The sequence below is a fragment of the Zymoseptoria tritici genome, chromosome 2, assembly GCF_000219625.1.
Source record: "Zymoseptoria tritici IPO323 chromosome 2, whole genome shotgun sequence".
In the NCBI taxonomy this organism is placed as follows: domain Eukaryota; kingdom Fungi; phylum Ascomycota; class Dothideomycetes; order Mycosphaerellales; family Mycosphaerellaceae; genus Zymoseptoria; species Zymoseptoria tritici.
Window position 1 is genome coordinate 3462369 of NC_018217.1, and position 18497 is coordinate 3480865.

An 18497-nucleotide genomic window follows, 5' to 3' on the forward strand; every position below is an offset into this window, starting at 1 on the left:
ACCTGCACAGCTTCGCTGGACCTTATTGTAGCTTCCTCGAATCATAGGAAAGAACGCCCGCTCTGTCGAGCTGTAATCTAGAAAATATAATCAGGCCGCACATCCGGACTCAAGTTCATTCTAGCTTTGTTTATTGCAATACTACTTTGGACCACCATGTTTGTCCGCCGCACAATCGCTCGTCTCGCCCTCTCCCGACAATGCCTATCTCACTCCTTTAGCCGCTATTAAACCACTCTATCAGCCTCGAAACCTCTCCTCATCGACCCAAGTCGCACTCTCTACTACCGCAGCCCAGCCTACCCTTTCCATCCACCAGTCAACATTACACTATGGGACATCCATTAGCCCAAAAAGGCCGGCGACACCATTCTCCGCTCAGCTTCATACGCTATCTCCATGAGCGACCACGCCGGCACTCACGTCGACGCACCCAAGCACTTCGACCCCACTCCCGGCGCTCTCTCGATCGACCAAATGCCGCTCACCGACTTCTACACGTCCGCCATATGTCTGGACCTCTCCTACGTCGAATTGAAGGCCACAATTAGCGTCCGTGAAATGGAGGCAGCCTTGACCGCTTCCGGAGAGGAAATCCAGCCAGGCGACACGATTCTGCTCTACATGGCATACAATAAACGCATCCCCTTCAACGATCCCCGCTGGCAGCACGATTTTCCCGGCTTATCGCTTCCAGCAGTGCACTGGCTGGCCGATCGAGGATGTAAGATGTTCGGCGTTGAAGCTGTTAGTCCGGCGCCGGAGGGAGAGGCGAATTTTCAGGCCCACAATGCTTGTGGTGAGAGAGGGATTACTCACATTGAGGGTTTGGATGGATTGGAGCAAGTTGTGGGGAAGGGACGATTCAAGTTCATTGGGTTCCCGTTGAAGATCGGGGAGGGGAGTGGAGGGCCCATGAGAGCGGTGGCATTTTTTGAGTAAGTCTCTCGCAGGTAAAAAGAGCACAAACGAAGCTTAATGGACGTTCCTCTGGGAAGTCTTGCTTGCGAGCGCCAGCCGATAGCAGAGCGTTGCTCCAAGGACGAATGACCACGATCAAGATGGCGTTCCGGTCTACACTCCGAACGATCACTTCTCGAGGTTCATCGATGGAAGAATGAAACCAGCACGGTAATGAGTCCGGATCAACTTTTAGCCACCCACGTGTGTTGGGATATACCCCGTGGGACATCAACCTCAGCCGCTAGCGTGGCTCGTCTTCGACATCGACTTCAACAACAGTTGTCTTTGCTCATCTGACCAGGAACATGAAGATCTTTCGGAGGACTCCTGGTCTTCGAGAGGAGAGTCGCTACACCATGATCTATTATCACGACCCCAAGAACCGCCTTAGCAGCTCGAAATGCTCCACACTGCTGCGTCGCCCGCCAATCTGCGCTGATCATCTGCAAACTTTGCTCGGCAGCCGCCGACTCCTCATCTTGGCGTCCAAGAAGAAGCAGTGCAACCAAGTAGAACCCGTACTTCGGTTTGTCGAGAAGAGTAACCCAGCGCTTGGCCCAGCATTGCAGCGAGGTACCGGCGGTTTGTACCACAGCTCACAATCATATATTACTGAACGCCTATCCACTTCCTTGCCTTTTGTTTCGCTTCCTTTCATCTTCTGTTCGTTCTTGTCTACTGCCATATTTCCTGTTTCAACACACTGCAGAGACGCCCAGGATGAGGAGCTGCTACCCTCGTGGAGCGCCTCTGCGCGCAGCCATTTATGTGGCTTGTTTGTCGGCTTTCCTCTTTTTCGGGCACGTATACCTTGTCACAACGATACGCCAATCCTCCTGCCAAAGCAGTGACTAACAACGACTTTCAAGTTACGACCAAGGTGTGCTTTCCGGACTCCTCGCGAACCCCTACTTCGAAGCACAATTCAACTATCCCGTACGCTCCCCAATCTTACGATATCATCACCCACAACTTACTAAACCTCCCCACCAGGACGATGTCACAACCGGAATCACCGTCGCAAGTTACTGTCTCGGCTGCCTCGTCGGCTGCGCTCTCAGCTTTGCCATTGGCGACATGCTCGGTCGCCGCAAGATGATCTGGCTCGCCATGGCCTTGATCGTCGTCGGAGCAACGCTGCAAGCTTCTGCATACTCCCTCGCTCACCTCATCGTTGGTCGCGTGATCACAGGTTTCGGAACGGGTATTGACTCTTCGACGATTCCGATGTATCAGTCCGAGTTATCGAAGAAGGAGAATCGTGGGCGGTTGGTTTCTTGGGAGATTTTCTTCATTGGTAGGGTCGAGCTCGTGGTGGAGTTTCTGGGAAAGTCGCTGATCGAGTTCGACTACAGGTATTGGCATTGCGACGGCATATTGGATCGACTATGGCTTTTCCTTTGTCGACAGCGAAGCCTCCTGGCGCACGCCTGTCGCCATCCAGCTCATATTCGCCATCGTGGTCATCTTCGTCGTCTGGGGACTTCCCGAGTCTCCTCGCTGGCTGGCCAAGCGCGGCCGTGATGCTGAAGCAGAAGAAGTCCTGTGTGCCGTATTTGATACGCAACCCAACGACCCATTCATCGTGGAAGAAATGCGAGCCATCCGTGCAGCGGTTGCCTTGGAGAAGACCGAGGGAAAGAAGGGATATGGCTCGATCTTCCAGAAGGACATCTTGAAGACCAGGAGGAGAGTTGCATTGGCCTGGTTCGCGCTTTTCATGAATCAGCTGAGCGGGTGAGTCGTTCTCCCGATCCTGTCGCGGTGCATGGATGGTCTGCTGACGATGAATAGAATTAATCTCGTGGTCTACTATATGCCCACCGTCCTGCTCGACATCGGGCAGAGCCGCAACAACTCCCTCCTCATCGCCGGTGGTGTGCAGCTCATGTTTCCTCTTGGCAATCTGGTTCCGGCTTTCTTCTTGGATCGCATGGGACGACGTCCGACGATGCTCTGGGGCTGCGGTCTTTTGAGCTTCTGCATGGTCATGATCACGATATTGTTGAGCTTCGGAACGGATAATTTCAATACGTCCTCGGCTTCGATTGCATTCTTCTACTTGGTAAGTAGGCTCCCTTATGGGGAAGCAGAGCAGTGGACTAAACGGTCATAGTACATGTTGATCTTCGGCGGCACCGTCAACGTCGTACCTTGGGTCTACGGACCAGAAATTTTGCCGTTGGAAGCTCGTACTCGCGGAACAGCAATCAGTGTCTCATCGCACTGGCTTTGGAACTTCTTCATTGTGATGATCTGTAAGTCTCAACCTGAAAATCGTTTGATCGACTGGGAAGCTGACCAAGTCGCGCACAGCGCCTGTCCTGATCAACCGCATCGGCTTTCACACCTACATTATCTTCGCCATTCTGCTGGCATGCTTTATACCGATCGTCTACTTCTTTTGTAAGCTCTATCCTCCACTCTGTCCCGAGGAACGAACCCAGTACTGACACTCACATAGACCCCGAGACGTCAAACATCTCCCTCGAGGACATCGACAAGATCTTCCTACCCGAGCACATGCACGATTCGTACACAAATCAGCAGCACGAAGTCTTCGGAGGCTCGGACTCGAGCAAGGGAGAAATCAATCAGACAGAGAAGGCTTGAGGTATTTTCGTGTACAGCACAACGCGGGCGCGAGCAGAGCTTGCGCTATGTTCATGTAGAGATGCGACAACAACGTTGTCGCCCACTGCTTCAACATCGATTGCCTTGGAACTCGGACAGTGCTTCATTCAACCCTTCAGCAGAGATGGTATGAAGTCAGTTGCTGGTCTGCCAAGTTGACTCTCTTATGTGTCTTGCTGTGCCGAAATGCTACAGTGGCTCGTATCTGCAATACATCTAATGTACAGTATGCTCCAACGGCAGATCATTCCTTGGACGTATCTGCGGCAGGGCTGGTCGACGCCGCGAAGGCTTCTCCAAGGCGCCTCTTCCTGAGTGATTGCAGCCTTGCCTTGAGTATGCGTTTAGTGAAACCGTAAGGCCGACCATCTTCCTGGAAAAATGCAGGCCCAGGTCTACTTGCGATAGTACTCAACCTCCACCGAAGCTGAATTTCAGTCAACGAGCCAAGGTAGTCACTCTGCTCCTTGGTCAGAGTATTGCGCGGACCTTCACTCCGGTCCGCCTCCGGCTCCGGCGTGCTCTCAGATCCAGACGTGGGCGCCGCGTGCTGCGATGGGCCTTCTTGTGACTCAAGGTCCTTTTCCCTCTCCCATTGCCTGGAAGAGCTCGCATCGGATATTGGGAGCTTTGAGACTGGCACAGGTATACTCCCCAGTGCTCTGGTATCTGATGCTTGATTGGCGGCATTGGCCCCTCGCACGCGTCTTCGCCTGAGACGGCCCAACTGTATTCCCAGTTGGCGTCTCTCAAACCTTTCACGCGGCGTACAGTCGCGTCGATCCGCGAGCTGCATCTGTTTGTACAGCTCCCACCTTTCCATCATCTGGGTTTCACTCATCGATCTGATGGTCCTCATCACGTCTTCGAACTCGTCCTCGAGCAGGTGGTCGCTCCGGTACGATTGAGGCGGCGGCGTGTTCTCGAGTTCTGGTCTAGACTCCGTGTGCTGCTGCACATTCCTTGCCGGGTCGAGACTTTGTTCCTTCTCGTGACCGGACTCATTTGCGGCAATCGAGCCCGACAGAGCTTGGTTCGCCATCCTCCGCTCCAGGACTTGCTTTATCAATCTTCGTTTGATATCTTCATACACTTCCGTATGCGAATCGCTCTCCAAATCTTTTGCACACCTCTTGAAACGCCCCGCCTGTAATGCGTCGTGCTTCGCTGCATCGAACTCTGCTGTTGTGACATGCCATTCCGGAGCAAATTGCTTCGTCCAACTCTGCCCGTATGACGAGGCTAACCACTTCATCTGGCTGTACGTGCCACTTCGTCCGCCGCTTTTGTGTACGACTCGCGACTGTAGCGTGGACATGTCGCGATCCACGGCTTTGCACATGTCGTATATGGTCAGCGCAGCCCCGTTAACAGCCATGATAGCCTCCATCTCGACTCCTGTTGGCCCCTGACATTCGACATGCACCTGCACCTGCACACAGTCGAAATGAGCGTGGTCGACGATGAGTCTCAAATCTACGTCGACCTTGGTAAGCGCTATAGGGTGACAGAGCGGGATCAAGTCGGAAGTCTTCTTTGCGGCCATTATACCGGCAATTCGGGCAGTGCCAAGCACATCGCCCTTCTTGTTCTTGTCTTCAAGAATCAACTTGATCGTTTCAGGGTCGCTGAACCTGATGCCACCGACAGCGACAGCCACTCTTTTCGTGGATTGCTTATTCCCAACATCAACCATACGTGCTTCCCCGTTTGACTTCACATGTGTCAGGCCGGCTGCGATTGGCGGATCGCCCGGTGTGGAGGCGGCAACCGGAGCGGCCGGGCTTGGCCGAACGTTTGCCTCAGGCATCATATGACTTGGAGTCAGCCTAAAAAATGTCGGTGCGCGTTCCGTGATCTTTGCGCCTGTGTCGGGTTCGACACGGTCGTGAGAGGCATCATCCGAGGTCTCTGGCGGCTGGTGTGCCGAGTTGAGTCCCCAAGCTTTCGATGGCCGACCATTTGCGTGTTCCTCCAGACGAGCATCATTCGGCTGGATCTCAGCAGGCTTGTCAGAAGCGAAGGGATTCGGAACCCTGCCCACTGGTACACTGACGCTGCCCCGTCGGAGACTCTCGCTGTCAATCCATCGAGTTATTGATTTAGGCGCATCCGTAGAGTCAATCTGGCGGCGAGCGGCCCGACCTCCGGACTCAATGCCAGTATTCTCCGTGTTCTGGAAACCCACACTTCGTGGCGTCCCACCACGGAAAGAGTCCGGAGTGCGTACTCCGAAGCTTGATGGAACATCCGCTGGCACATGCTGCCGGGGAGAAGCATCCAAGGGCTTGAACTTCGGCGAGGGTGCCTCGACAGAGGCACTATTGGACTGAATTGGCACCTCTCGGCCAGCACTCAGAGGTCTAAACTCTGTCGGACCTGTCGCGGTGGAGATACGTTCGGGCTGAAGTGAAGTTTCTCGCCCAGCGCGCGTTTCCTCGCTGACAGGCTTGCTTCTTCGCCTCTCCGGCATCACGAACAGACCGCTAAGGCTTTGAAAGCCAACTTCTGGTGGCGAGATGGATGGAGTCAGATCCTCAGTGTGATCCGCCTCCGTAGTCGTCGTCGTCTCCTTGGGCGACTGATCAGCAGGGACCGCCTCCGTGAACTCCGTATCCGCAGAAGCCGCTTCCATGTATTGCTCGAAGTCTGGTTCTTTCGCAGGCCCGACGTCGTTTTCGCCGTCTCGCGATGTGGAGAAGCATCGAGCTTGAAGCAGACTACCGTTACCGGGTAGCATGTGCAAAGGTAAACGAGACCATGTAGGCGTCGACCTTGTTGGAGACATGAATGCCAGCGGCATTGATCTAGGGGTTCGTCTGGAAGACGCATTACCCTCACCTGCGAAATCATGTCAGCAATCCGGGACGATTCACTCGACAGTTGTGTGAAATATGACTGAAACCATCACATGGAGAGCTCATGATATGTGTATTCATCTCATCGTCAAGTCGTGCCTGTATATAAAGCCGCAGATGAAGAAAGTCGTGAAAAAGTCGGAAACCTACCCACCAATCAAGATCATCGGCCGGTTCGTCATGTTCTCCAACTCGCCCATGCCAGCATGCTTCTCCTGTTTTCGTTTGACCGCAGCGCCAATCACTTCGAGAAGCTGGCGCTCCTTACTGATCCACCCCTTGGTGACTGGAATCCCATTCGGCTGTCGTCTGTCCATTTCGATCTGTCGGATTGCTTCAAAAGCCGCCTCGTCCATCGGCTCGCCGTCGTGCTCGTTTCGTAAAAGATCCCGCAAGCTGACTTCGGTATTTCCATGCAAGCAGACCTTGAGATTGCCATCAGATGTGATCCGTAATCGATTGCATGTCCCGCAGAAATCGTTCGTCATGCTGGTGATGAATCCTATGCGACCTTTGAATCCAGGTACCTGCCATGTCTTTGAAACAGCACTTTTACCATCTTGCAGGCGGCCGATATCGGGGTATTGAGAACGGATGATCTCGACCAGCTCGGCATATGGCAGCATTTTCTTCTGACTCCACTTGTTGCCGCCGAAAGGCATGTACTCGATGAAGCGGACTTCCAAATCTTGCTCCCGAGTCATCTCCACGAATGGCAGAATCTGATCATCGTTGACTCCTCGCATCGCAACGCAGTTGATCTTCAGATTGATGCCTGCACCGAGCTTGTTCATCTCTTGGACCCGGTTTATGCTCTTCATGACTGCGTCAAAGCCATTCCTTCGCGTGAGCAGCGGAAACTGCAGCTTGTCAAGAGTGTCCAGACTTATGTTCACGCCAGTCAAGCCCGCCTCCACCATGTCTTCCAGCTTTCGATGTAAGGATATTCCATTCGTTGTCAACGCAAGCTCTTGCAACCCATGCCGTCTGAGACTTCCAATCTGCTTCATCAATGGAACAAAGTCCTTCCGCACTGTCGGCTCTCCTCCTGTCAACCTGATCTTCGTCACTCCCTGGTTGACAAATAGCGCGCTCAGGTAGTAAATCTCCGGCGTAGTGAGAATATCCCTGTCCGGCGAAAGCTGGATACCCTCCTGAGGCATGCAATATGTACATCGTAAGTTACATCGTTCTGTGAGGGAAATGCGAAGGTAGTCGTGCTGGCGCCGATATGTATCCGTGAGGAAATCTGAAAAAGGCTTTGCGGCTTGGAGGTCTTGTATACGATCTCCTTGCGCACTGCCACCGGCTGGCACGTGTTGTCGAGACTCGCGGTGCTCAACAGCAGCAGCTGTGGCGATTTGTCGGCTCGTGGTATTGCGACTCGGCCATCTCGTGTTCCCGGTCGCCCTCGATAGGGATCGTGTCGCGAGTCGGGTGGCCATGGAGGCGAGCAATGTTATCCACACGGAAGCAGGAACATCTCTGCGCAATGAACGAGAACGGCGAGAGAACAGGAAAGTGCTTCGAGATGAGATACGTGATAGGGCGCGATCGAGAGGTGGAGTTGTAAACTTTGTCAGCGAAGAAACTCAAGCTCGGAGGTGGCGGCGAAAGCTCGGACCATGAGACGACATTCACTTACATCCTTCCTTTCTTCGACTAGCTTCCCACTACAACAATCACAAGTGTTCGGCTTTCAAGGCCCCCTCTCCTCGAACCGGATACTACGCTGTTCATCATGGCTCGCGAGGCAGCCCCGACTCCCGAAGACTCGAACTCAGACTCCAGGTGAGGGCGTGAGAAGACGTCACCCATAGACTCCGCCATTGCGGCTCATTGCGTCTACCATCGCGTCTACTATGCTAATGTGATTGCCACTGCATGATGCGAGTAGATACTGCCAGGATTCGTCTCGCCATCCTGCATCGAGCAAACCTTTCAGTGCGGCCATTTCTGCACAATGCCGATGTTCATCAAGAAAGCCGGTGACCTGAGCCGATCAAATCTCGGACATAGCTCCAAAAGGGACGACTCGCAATGGCACAACTCGTCCACGAATCAAGTTGCAGTAGCTGTTTAGTCACGGCCAGGATTACCCACCAGTAGCTCGACCAGCCTTCGACATGAACCACCAACTCCCGGACGGATCGCTATGGTGCGCGAAGCACAACATGCCGTTGGTAGCAGTGCAACATGTGTACGACAACAGATCTCTCGTGGCAGTGAAACATCGAGCTTTGGCCTGATGTTCTGAGTTAGGAGCAATCCAATGCGAAGCCTCATACCCTGGCCAGGGCCGCCAATCAAGTTGCACCAATGCTGCTTCCCAGCTCTGGTATGTGACATTGACCCGAGCTTTTTGCAGGCAGTCGGACAGTCTTTGGACGTATGCAAGTTACCTTCAATGCTTTGGAACCTTGCTATCAACTCGACTGAGCTCAGGTAGCGTGGCTATCAGTGGGAGCAGGAGGCAGCAAGCAATGACCGAAGGAATGGATGAAGCCCTTTAGGCCCAGGAGAAGCCCTCGTTCAGGCCCTCGACTTTGTGGCAGTATAAGCTCACAATGCTTCCAAATCTCCGCCGTCTTTTCGCATTGCTCGTGGCCATCAACACCACGGCTTTTGCAACCCCAACGCCACAGCCCTTGCCAACCCCAGCAGAAGCCGTCGGACCGAAAGAAACCTACGACGTCGTTCTGCAAGCCTACACATCTCCATCCTGCGCGGACGCCACATGGGAGCCGATCGCGAACCACTTTCCCGACTTTTGCATTCCGTTTCCGAACTCAAAATCGATCCGCGGGAAGTGGGCACACAAGTACTGCACTCTCATCCTTTTTGAGCGAAGACTGCAACGGTGCATCGCAGAGGCTAAAGCACAACAATGATTGTATGGACTACGAGTATGGAAGTCTGAAGTTTCGGTGTACGGATCCGTGAGGAGAGACAGGGAGCAGGAAGCCTGGTATGCCGTATACTTGTGCTTGGGATGTCGGATGGCTGGCGAAAGCAGATGCAGGAAGAGAGCTCAAGGCGTCGGGCAAATACACGATTCATATGAGATGGCGATCACAGCGGGTACATTCAGCTGAGTGGCACCGTGGTATGAGGTCCTATCAGCATGACTACCTCCAATGGACAATGAACTCAACGGCCAGCATTGACAACCTCCACCCACCCCTTCTCCAACATTTTCACCTCCTCAACACCCACCAACCCCATCTGCGCCCTCCAATTATCCGTCCTCCAAACAGTAACGCACCAACCCCCATCCCTCTTCATCCCCTCCACCACATCGCTCCTCAACCAAAACTTCGCCGTCGTCTCCTTCCGATTCCACTCCCACGTCGAAAGGACATGAATCTCCTTCTCCCTCAACATCCTCGCCGTCTTGTTATTCTTAAAACCGACCTCGTCATCGAGGAGATATTGACGCAAATTCGAGGCGATCCGTTCGGAGAGCGTCTTTTTGTGGAAGACGAGGATGAAGCCTGGCCATGTGCGGACGGAGAAATTGGCTTTGGGGAATTTGACGGTGTATTGTTTGATTTTGTCCAGGGGTACGAAGTTGGTGGTGGCGCCGAAGGGGTATTGTTGCCACATGGTAGCGAGGGTGGAGAACTCGGCCATGAAGGGTGCGAGAGTCTGCTTTCGGGTAGGGAAGACAGTGTCGATCTCTTTCGGCTTGAGTGGCTCGGAGCGTGGAGGGCGAGCGGTCGTCGTGATGGAGCCTGACAATATCGATGAGAGGATGTCGCTCAGCCAATGTGCGGGGTATCCGATTGCCTGAAGATGGGTGAGGATGCGGAAGATGACGGTCAAATTGAGAGGACAGTAGATCAGCGTGTTCGAGACGGTATCTTCTTTGGCGACTGGCAGGACGAGCTTGAGGAAGAGGCGATAGATCCAAGTCTCGAGCTGTGACCGTGGCATGAGGTCTTTGTATTCTGTCGAGACCTCCTGGTGGTGCCATCTGAGATAAGCGCACATCGGCATCATTCCCAACATGGCGTCCATATTGTAGTCTTGAGTGCGTTCCAGTGCCACGTGGAAGATCTTCTCAATGTCGGAAGGTTTGTGCAGGGCGGTGTACTCTGCGTCGAATGCTTCAGCGCTAGAGAAGCGAGGTGGGTTGCGGAGACAGGTCGATGTGATGTACGCTTGCGGACCTGGGTAGACCGTGGGTAATGCGTACAGGTAAGACGTCAGTGTGCCTCCGATGTAGTCAGGCACGTTGGAGAGGTGAATGCGATCGTAGAGCTGCGGATAGTCGTTCTGAACGGCGCCCGCCACAGCGTGGGGTTTGACGGCATCCGATTCTGGTGTGATGGCATGTGAGCGATGTCCGACGACGCCATACTTGATCTGCTCCAGAACAGCCGTGAGGTCTCCAACGCAGGCTTCGATCTGGAAGCGACCCCGTAGCTGTCCGATGGCTTTGGCGATTTGAAACAGCCAGGGTGCGACATAGTCGTAGAGACACTGAGCTCCTCGCGGTTTGATTCCGAGTTCTTCTATCTTTGCGGCAATGGTGTACGGTGACTCTCCAGTATCAATGTCAGTCCGCTCGCCCTCATCGTTCGCCCGGCTATACATCCACTCCAGATCGAAGAGAGTGACATTGGTCCGCCAATTTGCTTTGACGGCAGCTCTCGCAGCAGCCGGTACAGTCTGCGGATTGACCTTACGAGGCTGCAAGTCTTCGAAATGCTTCTGAATCTCAGGATCCACCTCTCGCATACTCACAGGAGACAACAGCACAGCTCCAGTTTGTGCGTGGAAAGCCGCTTCCTTTCTGCACACCGGAAGAGGTCTTCCAGCTTCAGGATCCTGAGCTCTCCGCGGTGCCCACTGCATGTCTTCCTGCTGGCGCTTGATGAGCAATTGCTGGTGGACTCTCGCGGTTGGAAACTCCGACTGAACCGAGTTCTTCCAATCCATCAGAAAGCGCAACACGTCCGATGTGTACATCTCCGGGATACTCAAGTACTCGGGCATGCCACCTCGACCCTCAAGCGCTTCGATTGCACGTGAGATCTGGGTTTGCAGTACGTCGTAGATCTTGGCGGGCATCAGTGGTGACAAGAGCGTATAGAACAGACAGTGGAGCAGCCGGTTCTTGTGGAGCTGATTCTCGTCTTCCGGAGCCTTAGAAAGCTCCTCCAGCATCATGACAACGACCAGGATCCGAGCGATGCATGCAGCCTTGAGGTCAACAATCGTAAAGTGGTACTTCTTGCGCTCGGTATTCTTGTTCTTGGCCTCATGGCGTGCGATCTCCACAAGAGTCTGGAACAGATTTCGGGCATCGCCAATCCCGCCGAAGAGGAGAGATGTGGTCTCTCTGGGAGATGCTGAGAGTGACGGATCCCATAGCGACTCCGGTGTGTCGTGTCCGATCGGATAGAACTCCGCAGTGTTGATGCTGCGACAATGTTAGCGAGAGACCTGATAAACAGGGTGGAAACACTGACAGAGTTGGCTTGTACCGAGGAAGATTGAGCACAATGTACTCGGAAACCTTGTGCGGCTTGGAGAAGAGTTTCTCTGCTTGCAGGTAAAGGCCGACACAGCGCTCCAACGAATCTTTCTCCATCGATGGACTCAACTGACCGACCACTGTTGCGGCAGCATCGTACTTTCTGGTGTGCAAGAAAGCCTTGGCCATCCGTAGACTCAGCTTTTCCTTCACTGTCACAAAGTCGGGACTGTCGGCAGAAAGCAAGGACATCGCCGTCTCGCATGCTGAGATGGACGAACGATAGTCTCCCAGCTCAAAGTGAGCGGCGGCGAGATTCGACCATGGCGTCCTGTCAGCTGGACTGAGTTCTGCAGCTCGCTGATAGAATGGAATGGCTAGACGTGTGTCAGACTCAGCAATGGGTAACAAACGCATGATCAGTCGAGCGTACACTCTGCAATCTTCCCGGCCTTGTAGAACTCATTGCCCTTCGCTCGGATTTCCTCAGAAGTCGACATTGTTTCTGATTTGAATGATGAGAGAAGGGACGTTTTTTCTCCGCCGAGCAGCGTAGCCAATACATATATCCTTCCAATGCCTGCCTGTGTCGTTGTAGCAACAAATGGTATCACTTTATGACGTCTCACGCAGGGATAGCGCGATCTTTTGGACGCGTAAAGTGGGCGCTTTTCAGAATGAGGCAGGTTCGGATCCTCCATGTCAAAATACATATTCTCGACGCTCGAATTCTCTAAGTCCCCTCGACACTGTCTATTTTAATTTACAACGAACGCTCTATACATTTTGTTAGAGAGAAAGAGGAACTAACTTTTATCGACATAGGAATAGAATAGGTTCAAATATGTTTTATATGCATCTATATAGCTAGATTTATATAGCGAAGGCGAAGACGACAGCAGGAAGCTGTACGAGCGGGACGAGATCTCGAGTAACAGAAGTTATGACGAGGGTGCAAAGTTAGCACCTCGCCAAAATTCGTGATTTTCAAGAATTCCGACAATTCCGACAATTTGAACATTTTCGGATTTCGAACATTACGTATAGAAACCGATACTATATATACAATATGCACTTTTTAATGCTATATATCTAACATATTTCGTTTATAGATAGGTAAGAACTATATATACGAAGTATTAGAAATATATACTATAGATATTATTTATTCCTATCGAGGTGTTTCTCGTTGTCGACATCGAAGGACCGTTAGACGAAGTCGATAGTTTAAGGTTTTTCCCCGCATCTAAAATTTAGAGGGAAGCCCTCTAATATTTAGTTAGAAAACTATAGTAGCCCGCGCCCGAAGATTGCGCCCGAAGCGCCCGAAGACGGGATACTTCGCAATAACATTCTTTATAACGACAACATTCTTCGTAACAACTATCCGGTAATATATTTAGTGCAATATATACAAAGAGCAATATAAAGCATTAATTCCTAAGGTACGGAAAAATGCTTAAAGTCCGACGCTGTTCGTAGTGTAGTGTAGTGCAGTGTCGAATTATCGAATTGTCCGAAATCTTAAAAATTACGAATTCTGGCGAAGTGCTAACTTTGCACCTGCGTAGTTATCCCAACCTGCCTCATTGTAAAAACCGCCGTAAAGTGCAACCTAAAAAGTAACACGCTGCAGATGAATCTGACCTGTCAAATGTGATCAAGTATTGCCTGTGAGAAGCAAGCCACGAGAGTGTGCTTTTGTACAGAGCAAATTGTGACGGGTGAGAAAAGTTTGCTCAGCACGAAGAAGAAAGAAGGAGTAAAATTGGACGAGGAAGGAGGCGGAGGTCGTTCTTGCCAGCTCAAAGTGTGCCATGAATATCTGATTGAAAATTGAAGCTAAACGGCTGGATTAGCTTCGATATCCATCAATTCCGACAGCCTTAATTTGACACTACCATCTTCTTCCTTCATCAAAAGGCCTTAAACTCCACCAACCTCACCCTCTTATTTGCCGGCTGCCTAAACTGCACCCTCAACTGTCCCGTCGAGATCGAATCCCACTTGACATTCACAATCCCATTCGCAATCAAGTTCTCTCCGAAACCGACAATTTTCACCCAACTCCCGTTGACCAACTTCAAAATGTCATAGTTCAGCGGCAAAGCGAAGCCCTCGCCGTCATTGACGTAGAACGCCAGCTCGCATCCCACCAGCGTCGTCGCTTGGCCGAAGTCGATGTTATACCATTGTGTTGACTCGGAGGACGTGGAATCGGAGTCCCATCCATTGGCGAGTTCGGGATAGAACCAGACTCGGCCGTCGATGGCGTCGTCGACTTTCGACTGGGTCGTGCCGCTGGAAGCTGAGCCACGAGGGTAGTCGCCTAGCTTCACTGACTTGTTGATCTTGGATCTATCGATAGCTGGGGCGGAAGCTTTCGAAATGGTGGCAGTGACGCGGGAGAGGGTAGTTGAGCTGGCGACTTGGTTCCCATCGACGTACACCCGCAGTCCAGCGCCGCGATTGTAGCGGCTTCCGTTTGCATCCCATTCGATGGCGATGGTGCGGCCGTGGTAGACGACATCTTGCAGGCGAAAGTAGGAGATGCCGGCGTCAGATGGGATGAGCGGATTGACTTCGAGGGTGTTGTCGGCGCGAGGACGGAGACCGACGAGACCGGATATGATGAGGTCGTTGTACCCGGAGTGGAAGTAGTGGGGAGAGCGAGCGAGGCCGACGATGGGACCGGCCTTGTCGGGTTCGTAGTCTTCTTCGATGTTGAGGATGTTGTTGTAGTTGGGGTTGTAGTGCAGTTTGGTGTAGGTGCGGAGGTTCGAGAGGTAGGTGGATTTGGAGATGAGCGTCTGGGTATAGGAGTTGAGGAGGTTGGCAATGCCGTAGCTTATTGATGGTCAGTTTGAGAGCATCCTGGACTCGGAACGGTGCGAACTTACAGGACTTGAGTCGTCTGATATGGCCAAACGGGACCGTTCCATTGGCATTCCCGCTTACTACCTTCATACCGATACTGCTTCATGTAGTACTGATAGCTCGGCTCGCCAGTGCGCAGACCGTTGGAACCCTTCAGTTGATTGGTATCAAGGATGTGCTTCCAAGCGGCGTTGTACTTGGAATTGTTGTCCGGCATGCCAAACATCCACGGGACAAGGCCAGCGAGCTCACGTCCACGGATGGGCTGGTAGTACGAGACATACTGATTGGACACCTTGTAGCGATCGATGAAGTGCTCGAGAGTAGTGTTCCAGATATCGGTCTGGAAGCGATTCTTGAGGTTGGCAGCTCTCGAGCGAAAGTCGTTGGCCGTGCTAGAGTCCCCCACAAGATCTGCGACATTTGCGATGGCGATTGCATTCGCCCACTGGTAGCTGTTGATCGTCGGGCGGAAAGCGTCGCCTCCACTGAAGCCATCCTTCCCTCCCGATGCATCGATTGAGGAGATCGTGTATTCGGTTGCGTCCGCGAGAGGTTCACGCCAGTAGAGACCCTTGCTGGTATCGAGTGCATCGTTCCACTGATTGTATATCTTGATCATCGACTGGAGGTGTGTGGTTATCGCGGATGTGTCTCCGTCGACAAGGTATCGTTGCCAGACACTGTCGGTGATCCAGTCGGTGAAATGACGGTCGTTGCCTCCATTGTACATGTGGCGGATATAGTCGTCGGCGTAACGACGGTCTCGCAGCCAGCGTCCTTCACTGATGTGGAAGCCCGAGGCATCGTTCAAAGTGGCCCATGGAGACAGCTGCCAGCTGACATCGTCGAGGAACTCGGTGGAGACGTAGCCTCGTTGACCGATGTCTCTTTGATGGGCGCGGTACACTCCCCAGCGGTAGTAGTAGACATCCTGGATAGACTTGTCGGAGATTTCGAAGAATGGAATCTTGGACTGATACCACGGAGCATCATTGCCGAAGTAGGACTTTGCTAGGGCGGAGGTGTCCAATTGCGCCGAGACGAGGCTGGTGAAAGTCGCTGTTGTAGCGAGAAAGGCTGATGAAAGATGCATCTCGCCGAGGAGTATGGAAGGTCGATGGGGTAGAGTCTAGCTGTGAGCCTGGAGGGTAGTGCATCCTTGATATGTAGCTCAGGGTTGCTGGCCGATGCTGTGCGTTTAAAGTCAGCATTTACCCGGTCGATTTCTCGTCTTGAGTTCTTCCGCTTCTTGCTGTTTGTCTGCGACCTCAAGGCAAGCTACTGTACGATCGTCCTAACCATCTACTGCATTGAGCATCGGTCTCTTTGTGTACGATTCCCGCCCACCGGAAGCTCCCCAACTCTCTAGTAGCATCGCAACAACGCACCGATCCGGCTCGTTGATTGGCGGCATAATTATAGAAGTCCTCGTATCCAGCGGTCGGACGTAAAGAGGTCGTCTTGATGACCTGCGTGCGGGGCATGTGGAGAGATTCTGGGGGAGCAGAAATTCCGACAGAGAGAACGGCGCCACATGCACGAGCTTCCACTTCTCGAAGTCAGGAGATCATCCGATGTAAAGTGGAGGACCTATCATCTATGCGTGGGATCCCGGCCTTTTGCTTGCATTTAAGCATAGTGCCGGACGTATGGTCGGGTTAAACAGGGCCAGGTCACGGGAGATGAAGCCTTCGTCAATCTGATGGTGAGTTATGTAGATGAGCGGAGAAATTCAAGAGACGACGTTGAACAACCTCCCGCCGCTGACAGCGTGGCTAAATCCCTGCACTCCTGGCTTCGGCTTCGGGTCGTCTTTCTCCGAAAGCATATGGATATTCAAGAACATAATCCATAAATGCATTCCTCCTTCGAATCCACCACACTACCACCATCTAATCCACCAGCCCAGCCACAAACTCCGCCGCCTGCGTGGCATACTTCCTCGGCTCATTCGAGTGCACATCAGCCAGCAACCCCCTCGCACAAATCGGATCGCCACGATCGCAATAACTCCTCAAGATGCCAGCATAACGATTCAGTCTCGGCAGACTATCGGTTCGAGCGAAAATACCATCGTTGTCCGCAGTGCCGACATTGTAGGACTGGTCGTCCACATAGCGCGGGTCACCGAAGGCGACGATGGCTTTGACTGTTAAGAGTATCAGCATGAACGAGATGGTCGAAGGAGACAGGTCGGGAAATCCTCACTATACTGAGCGTACTCATCCTCAATCGGCCCCTGCGTCAAAGTTCCCCCCGCCATGGTATCAGTCATAACATGCGCGCCCTGCGAGAATCCCACCAGAGCGATCCTGCTGGACTCCCCGCACTGGTCGACGTACGAGCGGATTTTCGACTTCGCGTTGTCAATGCCCTCGTTCACGGAACCGAAGTAGTTTTCGAACGTGGCGGGGTACACGACGGCGTCGCTGAGAGAGTTCGGGACGCGAGCTTCGATCATGTCGGCGACTGTGGCGACGGAGCCTTCGCCTGCTGCCTGGCCTGAGCCGCGGGCTACGAGGATGTAGAGGCCGGAGACGCAGGAGACGGTTTGGCGGGGTGTGAGGGGTGCGGCGGCGGAGAGGGCTAGGAGGGCGGAGAGGGAGAGGAGGGTGGAGTGGAACATGTTGACGGGAGAGGATGTGGGTGGGCTGAGATGGTGGAAGGTTTGGCTGTCGTCTGGGATGGACGGTCGAAGAGAAGGGGCGACTTACCAGCACATATATATGATGTGCCTCAAACTCGTGTGTCGTTTGAGGAGAACCTGGCGCACACGCATGCCAACCCGACCCCCTCGAGTCAGAACGGGACAGAATTAGCAGCGACAAAACGGCGACCTTTCGCCAAACGTACCTTGTATTCGCTGGCCAATTTGGACGATCCTCGGCGGGTGCAAGCTCGTTTGCAGATGTCGCCTTTGTCCGCCATACAGATGTGGATGTGAGACCAAGCCTTTGGCGACGCAAGAAGAGGAAGGCGCAAGCTTATACCACCTTCCCTATTCTCCCTAGAGGTGAGGCGGTCTATACTCTGCCAAGTCGTTCTGCAACGAATAAGCTTCGCCTGAAACGAGGTGGGGGCAGCGGTCAATGTCCAAGATAGGAGACCATTTGAGTTCTATGCGAGGATCGATCGGCGTGGTCTCGCATAGCTCGAGTTCGCTTCATGCGTGATATAGTGGTTGCGGAGTTGCGAGCAGAGTCATGTGGACGTTGGCGAGATTTCTTTGCTCGCATGGCGTGCGGCGTCTTGAGGATCGGCATCTTGTGCCTCGGTCACAGCTACCGATGTGGGCGGTGGAGCAACGCGAGAGTTGTGGTAGCAAAACAGTGGAATATCGAGTACGAGGTAAAGAGTGTAGTGGAAGAGTCCATTGCCCTAGGTGGAGTAGAAAGACTCCAAGCTTTGTGCTCGTGCAGATATGGTTCTCCTCCTTAATCAAAATTTGAAGCCCTTTCCCTATCAACCTCCTCGCCAAGCCCGCTGAATCCTCCCCGGCCCAAATTCTGCCCCCAATCCCGTCCGCACGATAGCAAAACTTCTTAACCACTTCCTATACGCAATTCTTAACCCTTAAGAACAAAAAGTATATCAAAAGATGCGTCTCGTCGAGCTTACGACGACGAGAGGGCAAAAGAACGGGGCCGAACCGTGGATCTTTTTCAGACGTTAGTAAGAGG

At 52.9% G+C, this 18497-nt stretch overlaps 5 protein-coding genes across 5 annotated transcripts; 1 reads left to right on the forward strand and 4 right to left on the reverse strand.

Moving 5' to 3' along the window:
- Positions 1–1824: 1824 nt before the first annotated feature.
- MYCGRDRAFT_35613 (putative STL major facilitator superfamily sugar transporter) lies at positions 1825–3576 on the forward strand (the record flags this gene model as incomplete). The annotated part of the gene is made up of 7 exons (XM_003855143.1): positions 1825–1899; positions 1957–2260; positions 2319–2700; positions 2758–3028; positions 3080–3221; positions 3280–3369; positions 3428–3576. Coding segments are annotated over 7 exons (1413 nt in total), but the record flags the coding sequence as incomplete, so codon positions are not given.
- A 3025-nt stretch (positions 3577–6601) lies between these two features.
- On the reverse strand, positions 6602–7618 carry MYCGRDRAFT_84898 (uncharacterized protein; the record flags this gene model as incomplete). The annotated part of the gene is made up of 1 exon (XM_003855228.1): positions 6602–7618. One exon carries the CDS (start codon positions 7616–7618, stop codon positions 6602–6604), a length of 1017 nt encoding a protein of 338 aa, XP_003855276.1.
- An 876-nt stretch (positions 7619–8494) lies between these two features.
- On the reverse strand, positions 8495–12437 carry MYCGRDRAFT_108345 (uncharacterized protein; the record flags this gene model as incomplete). Its single annotated transcript, XM_003855227.1, has 5 exons — positions 8495–9141; positions 9275–9329; positions 9721–11883; positions 11933–12314; positions 12371–12437. 5 exons carry the CDS (start codon positions 12435–12437, stop codon positions 8965–8967), a joined length of 2844 nt encoding a protein of 947 aa, XP_003855275.1.
- A 1416-nt stretch (positions 12438–13853) lies between these two features.
- MYCGRDRAFT_69100 (uncharacterized protein) lies at positions 13854–15926 on the reverse strand (the record flags this gene model as incomplete). The annotated part of the gene is made up of 2 exons (XM_003855226.1): positions 13854–14784; positions 14838–15926. The coding sequence occupies 2 exons, from the start codon at positions 15908–15910 to the stop codon at positions 13854–13856; spliced, it is 2004 nt and encodes a 667-aa protein (XP_003855274.1).
- A 772-nt stretch (positions 15927–16698) lies between these two features.
- MgCUT4 (cutinase) lies at positions 16699–17488 on the reverse strand (the record flags this gene model as incomplete). Its single annotated transcript, XM_003855225.1, has 2 exons — positions 16699–16966; positions 17026–17488. The coding sequence occupies 2 exons, from the start codon at positions 17441–17443 to the stop codon at positions 16710–16712; spliced, it is 675 nt and encodes a 224-aa protein (XP_003855273.1).
- Positions 17489–18497: the final 1009 nt, after the last annotated feature.